The 14,210-nt window shown below is 44.4% G+C and overlaps 2 protein-coding genes across 2 annotated transcripts in view; one reads left to right on the top strand and one right to left on the bottom strand.

The window, feature by feature from the left end:
- Positions 1 to 1,029, bottom strand: part of ANKDD1A (ankyrin repeat and death domain containing 1A) — a 57,222-nt gene extending 56,193 nt beyond the window's left edge. The window contains 1 exon segment of the mRNA XM_052646853.1: positions 905 to 1,029. Coding sequence (XP_052502813.1) covers positions 905 to 1,029 — 125 coding nt within the window.
- A 2,083-nt stretch (positions 1,030 to 3,112) lies between these two features.
- PTGER2 (prostaglandin E receptor 2) lies at positions 3,113 to 13,489 on the top strand. Its single transcript, XM_052647249.1, has 2 exons — positions 3,113 to 3,925; positions 13,256 to 13,489. The coding sequence occupies exons 1-2, from the start codon at positions 3,113 to 3,115 to the stop codon at positions 13,487 to 13,489; spliced, it is 1,047 nt and encodes a 348-aa protein (XP_052503209.1).
- The last annotated feature ends 721 nt before the right edge of the window (positions 13,490 to 14,210 follow it).

Here is a 14,210-nt window from a genome sequence, read left to right as displayed (position 1 = left end):
GGCAGGGCACCATGTCATTAGAAATGCTGCCTAATGTGTGATGAGTTCCCATTTTCAAATAAGAAGGACAATCTTCTTTATCAGTTTCAAGAAACTGCTAAGACCTTCCCATTCATTAAGGACCAGAATGGGAAGAGAATTGAAAACATTAGCATTTAACCCCCTGCCTTCCACCAAGTAGAAAAGAGTCCTCCAATAATTAATTTTTTTCTAAATAAAAAGCAGCTTCCTCGCATTTCTTGATATAAAGGTAATACATAGAAAAATTCAGCAAGACAGAAAGGCATAAAGAAAAAAGTACTACCCAGAGAAATTACCATTAATATTTTGCTGAATATCCTTCTAGAAGCTGCTCTGTGCAAATACTTCTGCATATAATTTTATATGAATGGGATGATTTACATGTTTTTAACTCCACATTATCAGTAAAAACAGATACACATCATCCTTTCTAATGATTTTTTATTGTGTTGCATAGGTGTATCAAAATCTATTAGACCAGTTCTCAAGGGTAGGACATTTGGATTCTTGCAAGGATAAACAGTATTTCTGCTTTCTCTGAATATGAGTAACATCATTGTGTACTTTCAGATTCCATCTTCTGCAGGCAGTACATTATTTCTATAACATTATTTCTGGGCTGAAGCATACGCAACAGACTTAATGCCTTGAACCAATGGAGCAGTATGGTGACTTTGTAATGTGTCCGCTCAGCTAAACAGGGTCTGTTTTCTAGAATCCTGCATGGTTTTAGTGTTGCATGAGCTCTGGAAGACCACAGTGAAGCAGAGGCCATGGTTTTCACGCTCTGAAGGACAGTGCAGACCTCCAGGCACGGTGGTAACTCTAGCACATTGTAGCTGATCTGCTGGTTCTCCTTGCTGGCATGAGGCAGCGCCCAGACCTCAGCTCCTGCCAAATCTTCAGCTTCACCAGGTCATAAGCCAAGTGCATGCACAGTTCTATGAAATGTACCAGCTTCTCCTGCAGCACCTCTGCGTTATCAAAGTTTCGAGTAGTGAGACACATACTCAGATCCAGTCTGCCTTTGAAGACTACAGCTGTCCATGAATTCCACTTTGTCCCTTCCAGTTCTAAGTCTGTTCTTGCTCCAAGTCACACCCAACTTTCTCTCCTGGCTGCCTCTGGCTGATCTGCAGTGACTTCGTTCTCAGCCCTAGAACCAGAGCCAGCAAACGGCCTTGCATAGACTCCCCTGCCTTCTCCCACCACCATGTAAGGTCTAAAGCAGCCCTGTCCAATAGAACGTCTATGATGACGTGGTTCTGTTTCTCTTGTTGAACCCTGCTGACCACTGGGGAAGAGCATGGAGACAGAAAGCCAGCATGCTAGGAATCACAGCCCTGGAGAAAAGAGACCTGGAGCCACACCAGCCCACCACTACTCACATTATTATATGAGAAAAACATACCCCTGTGAGCTTGCACTGTTGGGACTCCCATCCCCAATCCAATCCACTGTTAACAGCCCCCATCCCCCAAGCCAGAATCATCAAAGTGAGCTAAAATAGTCATAGAGAACAAGCAGGCTGCAGGAAGGGGTGGGTGATCTCCAGCAGGCAATCTTTCCTTTACTTCATCCCTGTCCAACCCACCCCACACCCCCACCCCTGACCGGGCCAGTTCCCTAGGCAGATCCATCCCCCTCCCAGGCCTCCTCCCTTCCCCAAGTGCCTATGACCCTCCTTACAGAATGTAATTATCCATGCGGGCTTCCCTGGTGGCTCAGAAGGTACAGAATCCATCTGCAAAGCAGGAGACCTGGGTTGGGAAGATTGCCCTGGAGGAGGACATGGCAACCCACTCCAGGATTCCTGCCTGGAGAATCCCCACGGAAAGAGGAGCCTGGCAGGCTACAGTCCATGGGGTGGCAAAGAGTCGGACAGGATTGAGCGACTAAGCACAGCACAGCACATGTTGGCTGTCAAACTGATGTTTGTTTTAAACATCAGCTCTTTTTCATGACTGCATATATGGCAGTAGGAAACTACCAAACCATATTTGTCAGCTCCAGTCTCTGAAACTGTCACCAACCAATAAACTTTACCAGGCATGGATCTTTCTGTAGGGCTCTTGTATGGTTAACTGAACACGGAAAAAAAAAAAAAAAAATATATATATATATATATATATATATATATATGCTGAACAACATTTCTCTTTCGCAGCTGAGCTTGGGTAGAGAACAATGTAGTTTCAAGCTATACCCACAAACACAATTCTACACAATTACAAATAACTTTTTTTTTTTTTTAATGGTTGCTTAAACAAGTGGCTGTTACCGTGTTGACGTAGAAAAAGGAGAAATGCTGGGAACCGAATCAAACGACGGTGCAACAGACAGCGGGCTTGCTTTTCACTTCCTCCTAATTTTGGCCCCGCCTTCCTGATGTGTCTTCCTGAGAATGTTAAAAACAAACAAACAAACATACTGGTCTTACTGCAAGCCGTCTTTAGTGTCTGTTGCTGCCCTCTTTTTCACGTCTCACGGTGCTGGGTCCTCCCAACTTCTCTATCGCTTGCTGAGTCGCTTTGCTCTCCCTGGCGTTGCCTTCCGTGAACGCTGTGCGGACACAGTACCCCACACTGTGCCCCGCACTCCCTCCAAGCCCTCGGCCAGGGCTAATGCACCGCCGTCCCAGCGGTGGGCAGCCAGCCTGTGGGCATCGAGCAGCCGCCCGAGCTAGGGACCAGGGCCGCTGCTCGCACCGGCCACGCACGCCCCTCGCCTGGCCGGTCTCCGCCCCCGCGCGCCGGGAGAGACTCGTAGCGTGACGCGTCCGCCTCCCGGCAACTCGCCGGCTCTCGGCCCTGGACGGCCGCCACCCCGGGAGACGCGGAGGAGGCGGCGGCGGGTCCCCAGAGGCGCCCGGAGCACCGTAGGATGCGGCAGCCGCGCGGCCGCTCCGGGAGCCGCAGGAGACCCGGGCCGAGGCCGCCCTCGGTGAGCGCCGTGGACCGGCAGGGGGCTCTGGATTTGGATCCCTCCCCTTCGCTCAGAGTCTCCTAGCGCTTGGGCTCTCAGACCCCACCTCCCGCCAGGTGCGCGCCGGCGGGAGAAGAGGCCGCGTCTCTCCTCCCGGCACCCCGCCATGGGCAGTACTTCCAACGACTCCCAGTCCGAGAGCCGCGAAGAGCCCCTGTGGCTCCCCTCGGGCGAAAGCCCGGCCATCAGCTCCGCGATGTTCACGGCCGGGGTGCTGGGGAACCTCATTGCGCTGGCGCTCCTGGTGCGCCGCTGGCGGGGGGACTCGGGGCGCAGGAACTCCATCTCGCTGTTCCACGTGCTGGTGACAGAGCTGGTTCTCACCGACCTGCTTGGGACCTGCCTCATCAGCCCCGTGGTGCTGGCTTCGTATGCGCGGAACCGGACTCTGGTGGCCCTGGGGCCGGAGAGGCGCGTGTGCACCTACTTCGCCTTCTCCATGACCTTCTTCAGCCTGGCCACGATGCTCATGCTCTTCGCCATGGCCCTGGAGCGCTACCTAGCCATCGGACACCCCTACTTCTACCAGCGCCGAGTCACCCGCCGCAGTGGCCTGGCTGTGCTGCCCACTGTCTACATAGCCTCCCTGCTCTTCTGCTCCCTGCCGCTGCTGGATCACTGGAAGTATGCCCAGTACAGCCCAGGGACGTGGTGCTTCATCGGACACAAGCAGACCACGTACCTGCGGCTTTACGCCACTCTGCTGCTGTTGCTCATCATCGCCGTGCTCGCCTGCAACTTCAGCGTCATCCTCAACCTCATCCGCATGCACCGCCGGGGCAGGAGAAGCCGCTGCGGACCCTCCTTGGGCAGCAGCCACGGGAGAGCGGAAAGGGCATCCACGGCGGAGGAGACGGACCATCTTATTCTTCTGGCCATCATGACCATCACCTTCGCCGTCTGCTCCTTGCCTTTCACGGTAAGGCACTCGCTCGGTTTCCACAGCCGAGCTCGGTGCGGCCTTCTTACACTCTCTCCTCTTACTCCCACCCTTTCCACCACCACACAGATTTTCACAACTTGTCAAAATATGACCTAATTTGTAAAGGTCTACCGCCTTCCCCTCTCAAGTCTCACCTTGACTCCACTTCCTGCTTCCCTAACCCCAGCAAATGGGCATCTTTGTGCTAGCGTTTCTCGTACAGTGACACAGCACCCCTGAGAGGGAGTCTTGGCCCTCCGCTAAGCCGGCGCAGACCCCATCCTAGAGCCAGTTCCGGTCTACTAGGCTAGACTGGCTTCCTGTCTGAGGAAGAAGCAGTCCCTTCTATCTTTGGATAGCTGTCAGTTACAATCTGACTGCCCTGAGCTGTAGTTCGCCTCCAGTCCCTTCCTCCACCCCATCCCAATCAGCTGGTGCCAGTTCTCCAGGCTCTGCCGTCTGTTTCTCTCAAAGCAGAATGTGATGCCCAACCAGTAGCATTCCAGCTGCCATTAAGAATGGTCCCAGGTGCGAAGGGTCCACACTGCAGAAATCCAGAGCCTTGACTGTCTTGTTCAACAAAACCTAGTTTACAGGATTCCCAAATTACATGTATATTGGAAGTGTAACTCTTGGTTGCCATTAAAATTCATAATATGTTCATGGTGATAAGTAGAGGAAAGACTTGTTGCTTGGAGGAACCCCTTGCCTAGGTTCTGGGCTGAGTGCTGCCCTGGTTGGAGGCAGTACCAGCAGTTAGTTCCATGATGCTGTAAGTTTGAACCTCCTAAGATGTAACATGGGTAGCAGAGCCTGGGATGTATCTGAGCAAGTGCTGACTTCTTACAGAGCAATGAGAACTCTGAGTTTTAGCATCTCCACTTCCTAATCTTCAGAAGCACAAGATTGCTCCTACAGGGAATAAACACTTGACTCTTACCTGCCACAGTCTTGGTAGATGATGCCTGTCACAAAACATACTTGAACTGTATTAACTATTAAGTCATCTCTTAATAAGGACATTTACATAGACCATTAACTAATTTTATTTTATCCATGGATTATTGGTACTTGTAACTTTCATTTATACAGTGCTTTAAATGTTATGAAATGTACACTGTCTAGAATTAATTTATTTCTTGGAAGGCTTATCTGACAATTCAAAAGTCAAAGCTACAGAATGGTGCTTTACATTCTGCTATTTCAGAATGCTTAGCATGGATCTCTGGGGGGTGCTTTCCCCTATGTCCTTTTATTCTACTTGGTGCACATGAAAATTGTGCTCAGAAACGGCCTACACCCAGTCACAGAAGGACAAATACTGTATGGTGCCACTTAGAGAAGGTACCTGAAGTAGTCAAACTCATAGAAACAGACACTAAAACACTGCACGCCAAGGGCTGGAGGAGGGGTAGGAGTTGTTTTGTGGATGTAGAATTTCAGTCATGTAGGATTGGGATGAGAGGTTCTGGGGAATCTTGTACATAACAATGTGCATGTGGGTGACAGTATTATACACTTAGAAATTGTTGAGAGAGTGAATTTTATGTTATATGCTTTTATGCTGCAATAAAAAATTAATTAATTAATAATAGAAAAAGAAATGGCCTACACCAATCTCCCACCCAAGGTAGGAATCATTTCCACACATCCTAACCAGGGCTCCGGTGGACAAGGCAAAGGCCTCTGGTTGCCTCCAGAAATTCTCTTGTTTTTCTAAGAGAGCATCCACAGCCCAACAGAAATACCCTGTGAACCGTAAATGCCAGCCACAGAAGGAATTTCCAATTTTCTCAGTTCAGTCGCTCAGTTGTGTCCGACTCTTTGAAACCCCGTGGATTGCAGCACGCCAGGCCTCCTTGTCCATCAACAACTCCTGGAGTTTACTCAAACTCATGTCCATCGAGTTGGTGATGCCATTCGACCATCTCAATCTCTGTTGTCCCCTTCTCCTCCCACCTTCAATCTTTCCCAGCACCAGGGTGTTTTCTAATGAGTCAGTTCTTCACATCAGGTGGCCAAAGTACTGGAGTTTCAGCTTCAGCATCAGTCCTTCCAATGATTATTCAGGACTGATTTCCTTAAGGATGGACTGGTTGGATCTCCTTGCAGTCCAAGGGACTCTCAAGAGTCTTCTCCAACACCACAGTTCAAAAGCATCAATTCTTCGGCACTCAGCTTTCTTCACAGTCCAGCTCTCACATCCATACATGACTACTGGAAAAACCATAGCTTGACTAGACTGACCTTTCTTGGCAAAGTAATGTCTCTGCTTTTTAATAAGCTGTCTGGGTTGGGCATAGCTCTTCTTCCAAGGAGCAAATGTCTTTTAATTTCATGGCTGCAGTCACCATCTGCAGTGATTTTGGAGCCCAGAAAAACAAAGTCTGTCACTGTTTCCACTGTTTCCCCATCTATTTCCCATGAAGTGTTGGGACCAGATGCCATGATCTTAGTTTTCTAACTGTTTAGTTTTAAGCCAACTTTTTCACTCTCCTCTTTCACTTTCATCAAGAGGCTCTTTAGGTCCTCTTCGCTTTCTGCCATAAGGGTGGTGTCATCTGCATATCTGAGGTTACTGATATTTCTCCTGGCAATCTTGATTCCAGCTTGTGCTTCATCCAGTCCAGTATTTCTCCAGTTTTCTAGTAGCCACATAACAAAATGTTAAAAAAAGAGATGAAATTAATTATTAACTAAAATATTTTATTTAACCCAACATATCCAAATAGCATCAATGAAAAATGTAATCAATGTAAAATAATTATTAATGAACTAGTCTAACTAATTTTCTGTGTTCCAGAAAATGCTAGCAATCTGCCCTCTCTCTGCCTCTTTCTTCCTTGAGATAACAGAACTGCTTTCTGGGCCCTCAAAGTGGGCCACAGGTCTTCCCTGGTGGGCTACAATCCATGGGGCCACAGAGAGTTGGACATGACTGAGCAACTAACACAAAACACAAGAAGTGGGCCACACCATTGGCCCAACAAGGAGGACTCATAGCTGTGTACCCAGTGGGACTCCAGCCTGCTCAGCACCCCAGGAATGAGGAAAGAGGGGTAGGAAATTGAGGAAACCTGAACTGCTAAGTCAACCATTGTCCCAAAGTATGGGCAAGTTACAATTACTGCTTCCTCCAAGAATGCCAGCCTAGGACTTCCGAAGCTTGGGAAGTGAAACTCTGAATGTAAAATGCTCAGTACGCTGTAATGGAGTTCAGGTCATTATTACCACCATCAAAATTGCTAACATTTTTGAGTGCTAATTTTTACATATATTAACCCATTACCTTCACAACAGTCTGTCATATATAGGTAGTATTTTTATTCCCATTTTACAAATGAGGCAGATAACTTACCCTGGGTCCCAAGCCAGGATTCCAAGGCAGGCAGTTTAAACACAGAGCCTATGCTTTTAACCACAATACCATCAGAGAGAAAATACTTATTCAAGGGTAACATATGAGAAGATTGTGTGCTTGTGATTAGTTAATCAGTCATGTCTGATTCTGCAACCTTTCGGATTACAGCCCACCAGGCTACTCTGTCCATAGGATTTTTCGGCAAGAATGCTGGAGTGGGTTGCCATTTCCTCCTCCAGGGGATCTTCCCAACCCTGGGATTGAACCTGTATCTCCTGTGTCTTCTGGGTTGCAGATGGATTTCTTGCCCACTAAACCATCAGGGAAGTCCATGAAAAGATCAACCCAACTCTTAAGAGTTGTGAAGACATTATAAATATCTGCACCACTTTGTCTCTTAATTTCAACTTTTAGCTGTAAAAATACAGTGGCAAAGATCTTTTTCTCCATAGCAGATCAAGGGGCCTGAGCTGGGACCGAAGGTGCAGTTTCTTTTTGCTTCTGCACAGACCTATGCATTAAAAGTCTGAGTCTGAGATTTTAGAAGATTCACTAGTGTAAATACTGGTCTAAATTGAGAAATAATCTGATTACTCTTCACATAAAGTTTTGTTGTTAAACATTTAAACATTTCTCAATTGATCTTTTAAAAAAGCATTATTTTGGCTATCCAATATAAAATCATGCATAGGACCAATAACATATTCCATACGGTTTTTGCATTAAAGGAATATTGTATAAATTAATAAATTCCTAATCAGATGTTATTATCATTTCACAGAGATAGATGGAAACTTTCTTACTTTCTGAAATGAGACAGGACACAGGAAATACATCAGACGTCCATTCTTGACTCAGATACTGTTTGTCTCTTAATTTCCAACCCATATTTAGCCACTTTCTCACTACTTTACTAATAACTGTTAATAGCCTCTGGTCATTTTAAACTGTTTTCCTCATGTCATTAGGATAAAGTGCTTATACATTTTATCCGGTTCTAAAATTTCAGGAGTAAACCATTGACTCATTCTAAAAATTTCTTCTTCTTTAGAATTCTTTAGGGCTATCATTTTTAGGTAAATCTGATTAGTGGAAATCTGATCTTTCAAATACAGAACAAACACAAGTGAACAGTACTGGAATTTCCCTCATTCATTCCTGGTACTCTTTATGTAAAATTTAACATGAAAGGGGTTGTAAAACTGATTTGAAACTTGCTGATTACATACTTGCACAATATCACAATTCTAGTAGTAATGGAAGAGAAATTCAGAAATCGATGAACTTTGTCTGTTGATATTTTGAGTTCATATGCATGCAATATGAGAATGCCCTTATCATTCAAACATCATCAGTGATGTATTTGGGGATTTTTGAAAACTTTTGCTTTATATTGGAGATGATTAACAATCTTGTGATAGTTTCAGGTGTAATGATGTAGCCATACTTATACATGTATCCATTCTCCTGTTTGAGGATTGTTAAAGAATTGTAATACACCTTACCTTTTAAGAGAAAGTTTTTCTACCTGAGTATTTTCACTTGACACCTTTTCCTTCTCCATATGATATGAAATGGTGGGATTACATTGACTTTTAAAAAGGTAGACAGCAAGAACTATAGGGCATTTCCCTAAAGAGAAGTGATGTGTTATGTCTACACTCTTGGTCAAGGTGATTGCCACTGTTGTGGAAAGTGTGGAGGAAAGAAAAGCCCCAAAGAAAGCCAAGAGCTTCTTAGATAGCCATGGTTTTAAAATCTATAAACAGGAGCAGTAATACCCATAAATCTTTGTGACACATTTGGAAAGAAATCTCCTACAAACCCATAATCAGTCAGTGGTGAATTTCATGTAACCCTTCACATCATAGGGTATTTATGCAGATGGTGCTAGAGTGTGTAGTGGCTAAGAAGTCTGGTCCTGCTTCTGTGACAGCGAGGCTTCCCTACTTACCCATGGTGTGATTTGGGTCAATGTAACTAATCTTCTAAGCCTTGATGTCCTTCTTACAAAAATGGGACTAATAACACTTTTACAGATTCGTAGAAGGATTAAATACAAGACACAAATTGTTTAGCACCAGACCTGACACAAAAGTATTCAGTAAATATTAGCTACTTTTCCCGTAAGATTCCATTTTCAAAAGAAATCATTGTATATTAATAATCAGGAACTGAACTCTGGAAACTCCAAGTCAGGTTTAATTGGCCAGGCCTCAGTAGGTCTTCTGTTGTTACGTGTGATAGATGGATACTTTTAAACTATTTCAGGTACTGGGTAAGGGTCTAAAGCAGTGGGTCTCAACTTTGCAATGTGTTAGTATCACCTGTGCATGCATTCATCCTCAGTTGTGTCTGATTCTTTGCCATCCTATGGACTGTAGCCCTCCAGGTTCATCTGTCCATGGGATTTTCCAGGCAAGAGATACTGGAGTGGGTTGCCATTTCCTACTCTAGGGGATCTTCCTGACCCAGGGATTGATCCCGTATCTCTTATGTCTCCTGCACTGACAGGCAAATTCTTTACAACTGAGCAACCGGGGAAGACCTAGTATCTCCCGGGGGACATTAAAAGCCCTGACACCCAGGTTATAGCCCAGACTAATAAAATCAGAGTCTCTGAGGGAGGGAGAAAGCCATCAGAGTATTTTTATCTCTTTATTATTTTTTTCCATCCAAGTATTTTTAATGATCCTCAGGTGATTTCAATGAGCAGCCAAATAAGGTTCTCATTTGCTCTAAAATTCTGAACGTGCTATGTAGTTGCATTAAAGGTAGGAAAGTAGCTGAAACAAACAGTGCCAGGTCAGTGCCAAGATGAAGTTTTATATGGAGGCTGTGGGGATTCAATGGAAGACAAATCTAAAGGACACTAACTTTCATTGGTGCTTCTTTGTAGGTATCCAACAAGCTCTCTGTTCTTAGCAAAGCCCTGTAGAGAGTCTGTCCTAAGGAATGAAAACTCACTTGACTGGTTTACATTTGTCCTTGATATTTTTCTCATAGCAAATTTATTAGTAGCATGTACAAAAACATGTATACAGTCTACCAGCCTCTGAAACTGAATTCCAGAATATAACTGAAATATTATTAATTAATTGACCTATATCCGTTGTGTAAGCCTTTAATTAACATCCAGTGTTGGCTGAAGGGAGCGGGGAATGAGGAGTTAGTGATTAATGGGTACAGAGGTGGCTCAGTGGGTAAAAGAATCTACCTGCAATGTGGGAGACGCAGGTTTGATCCCTGGGCCGGGAAGATCCCCTGCAGGAGGAAATTGCAACCTGCTGCAGTATTTTTGCCTGGAAAATTCGATGGACAGAGGAGCTTGGCGGACTACAGTCCATGGGGTCGAAAAGAGTCAGACATGACTGAGACGACTAAGCATGCACATACTGGCCGCCTCCTAAAATGCAAATTTTAAGCGTTTCTAAAAATTGCTCAGTATTGTGGATGAAAAGGAAATAAAGTACAGAATTGCTTCATCCTCTGAAACCACTTTTTACTTCTCACTGGTCAGTCACACTCTAGAGAGACCAGGAACTATGGTCTGATCTTGCCACTGAAAACCTGACTCATCTTCACATGTGACCTGTGACACTGGAAAGCTGAGCCCTCTCTGTGTGGCCCACTAGACAATCCAGTGTTATAGTTTTGGGGTGAGATTCGGTCATAAACCCAGCTACAAACTTTTCCTATGACAGAACACTCAGTTGTATGTGTGTGTAGTGACTAATATATTTTAATCTATCCGGTTTATGTACAATATCATCCCGAATTCTAAAACTCCAAAATGGCTCTTTGAGTGAGTGAAAGTCGCTCAGTTGTGTCCTGCTCTTTGCAACCCCATAGACTGTAGCCCACCAGGCTTCCCTGTCCATGGAATTCTTCAGGCAAGAATATGGGAGTGGGTTGCCATTTCCTTCTCCAGGGGATCTTCCTGACTCAGGGGTCAAACCCAGGTCTTCTGCATTGTAGCGAGATTCTTTACCATCTGAGCCACCAGGGAAGCCCTCTCTCTATATATATATATACACACACACACTGAATTGTAGCCGGATTCAAGACCTTATAGATAATTCTGTGCCATAATTAGATGCACAATTTTAAGAGTCACAATTTAAAGAGCAATATTTAAATATTTAAATTGCTCTTTAAATATACCATATAAGTACTGTAAATTTTTCATCTAAAACAGTTTAGCTGACAAGAGAAGTATTGCTCCCTTGCATATCTCCACCTAACTTTTTTCTTCTCTCTATATTCAGGGACATCCACCTTCAGTTGTTGTTTTTTTGTTTTTTTTTTTCCTTTGCTCATCTGCCAAGTCTCTTCTCTGTTCCCTTAAGCCAAGATTCTCTGGCATAAACACCTACGGCTGCCAAACCTTCCCGATATTGTCCTAACATAAGCAACCCAAAGATGACTACTCTCCCTCCCTGCAATTTGCTTTGTATATGCAGTTGCCAGATGCCTGCAGAATTAAGTACTAAGGGGATAGGAAAGAAACGATTTCTTCTTCTGGTGAGGAAGAGTGGAGGAAAGAAGGAATAGCTCTCTAACTCACCCGCTGCAGTTGGTAAGAAAGGCCCTGGAGCTCTATAAAGAACTGGCTTCAAACGACTGGGTATGATTTACAAGTTTCACTCTTCTGTAAGCTACGTGGAAGTGTATTATCTTTATCAGGTATGCGCTGTTCCATTCTCTGCACTCTGATCAGAAAGTTGTTTGTTCCCTAAATACCTAAGGAATCAGATGAGAGATGGTATACCACTTTGAGAACATTGGCCAACGTGTAATGATGTGTCAGCTTTCCAGTGTTTAAGACTCTTCTGAAGCCTTTTGGCCTACGTAGGCAACCTGGATGTAGCAAACAGTGAGCCCTGCTCAGGTGTCAAGGGACTTGGAATTTGTGTCCTGTTGTTGTTCAGTCCCTCAGCCATGTCTGACTCTTGGTGACCCGTGGACTACAGCACACCAGGCTTCCCTGTCCTTTATCATCTCCCTGTGTTTGCTCAGACTCATGTCCATTGAGTCAATGATGCCATCCAACCATCTCATCCTCTGTCACCCCCTTCTCCTCCTGCCCTTAATCTTTCCCAGCATCAGGGTCTTTTCTAATGAGCTGGCTCTTCACATCAGATGGCCAAATTATTGGAGCTTTGATTGACTGGCTTGATCTCCTTGCAGTCCAAGGGACTCTCAAGAGTCTTCTTCAACACCACAGTTCAAAAGCATCAATTCTTCAGCACTCAGCCTTCTTTATGGTCCAACTCTCACATCCATACATGATTCCTGGAAAAACCATAGCTTTGATTATATAGACCTTTATCAACCTTTGTGTCCTGAGTTGTCCACTAACCAGTTCTGGGAACTTGGACAAATCCCTTACTGTTTCTGCCCTATGGTGTCCTCGCTGGTAAAATGAAGATAATAAGGACCATCATTGTGGGGCACGTTTTAAGGGAGCACTGTTTGCAGTAGCTGACACAGATAACTTCCTGTCATCTTCCCAACAATCCCAAGAATAGGTATTGTTATCATTGTCATTCATTTTAAAGATGTAGAAAGGGCGACACAAAGAGGTTAGTTTTCTTACCTATGGTCCCAGAGCTATTTTTGGAGCCAGGATTCAAACCCAGACAGCCCAGTGGCGAAAACATAAGGTCTGTTGTGTGCCCTCTCTCACCGAATTATCATAATTCAGTATTTGAAAGTAAGTGCCACAAGTTGTTATGCCCTCACTTCCCCATCTATCAAAAGGAGACAATACTTCTGTTTCAGAGTGTCCCTAAGGCATAAACTTGTGTGAGAGGGGTGAGATTTTGCAACTTCCCTCTCAGGACCACAACCACCATACAAAACACATTTTGCTTTTCAGCCTTTAGAAATTGCACCTGGTCGAAGCTGCCTATCTACTGCTACAATATAAAACTGACATCTTTCCCTCCTTTTGCTTCTTACAGATTTTTGCATATATGAATGAAAACTCTTCCCGGAAAGAAAAGTGGGACCTCCAAGCTCTTAGATTTTTATCAATTAACTCAATAATTGACCCTTGGGTCTTTGCCATCCTGAGACCTCCTGTTCTGAGACTACTGCGTTCAGTCCTCTGCTGTCGGGTTTCATTAAGAACACAAGAAGTGACACAAGCTTCCTGCTCTACACAGTCAAATGCCAGTAAACAGATTGACCTTTGAGGATGGTAGTTAAGAAGTGCTAGTTAACCACCATCTGGAAGATCATTTTGAAATGGTTCCTAAGAGAAATGGAAAAAAGTTAGTTTATAAACACAATGATGTTACCCTAACGAAACAGAGCAAACAAACATTTCAGGAGTGGTTTGGGCTATAGATGTGCTGACAAGGCAGTTCTTGCAAGGTGTCGGACGGATCTATTAAACCTACCCTCAAGGAGCATGTTCATGGTCTTTGGAGGAACAACCATTTATGATCCCGTACCTTTTGATTTAAGCTTTCTTGTTGAATGAGAAAGCATGCAGTTTTTTAATTTGTTTAAAACCCTAAATAGTTACTGTGTTTTCTATTTTAATCTTCTAGGCTAGTACCATTATAAACATAACAGTGTACAGTCTAACCAGATAAAACTTATGTATTCTCTAGGAGGTGGATATGGGCAAGCAACCAAGCCTGGTGTCTTGTGATTGCTTATCAAACCGTTTCTTTGGACAATGAGTTTGAAAATCAGAAGTACTTTGTACTGTATGTTTGTATATGTGGGAGCACGCTCTTGTCACGATTGTATTACTCGTAGAAGAGTAGGCTCAGTTGGTTAATGTCAGCTTTTTTCACCATCCATGAGAAGATGTGTGTCAGAGTGTCAGGTTATTTATTTCATAACATCTGTCAAGCTAATGGTAACTAAAAGGACTTTAGGAATTTTCCTCTCAGTGATAAAGAG

The sequence above is a fragment of the Budorcas taxicolor genome, chromosome 10 (assembly GCF_023091745.1).
Source record: "Budorcas taxicolor isolate Tak-1 chromosome 10, Takin1.1, whole genome shotgun sequence".
Lineage (NCBI taxonomy): Eukaryota > Metazoa > Chordata > Mammalia > Artiodactyla > Bovidae > Budorcas > Budorcas taxicolor.
The sequence above is the reverse complement of the archived record's forward strand: the minus strand, read 5'-3'. Positions and strand labels throughout refer to the sequence as shown.

Bases quoted from the DNA above. Each gene is read 5' to 3' on its own strand.
- PTGER2 (XM_052647249.1), top strand. From the start codon at position 3,113: ATGGGCAGTACTTCCAACGACTCCCAGTCCGAGAGCCGCGAAGAGCCC. The intron at 3,926-13,255 runs GTAAGGCACTCG...TGCTTCTTACAG, and splicing joins TCTGCTCCTTGCCTTTCACG to ATTTTTGCATATATGAATGA.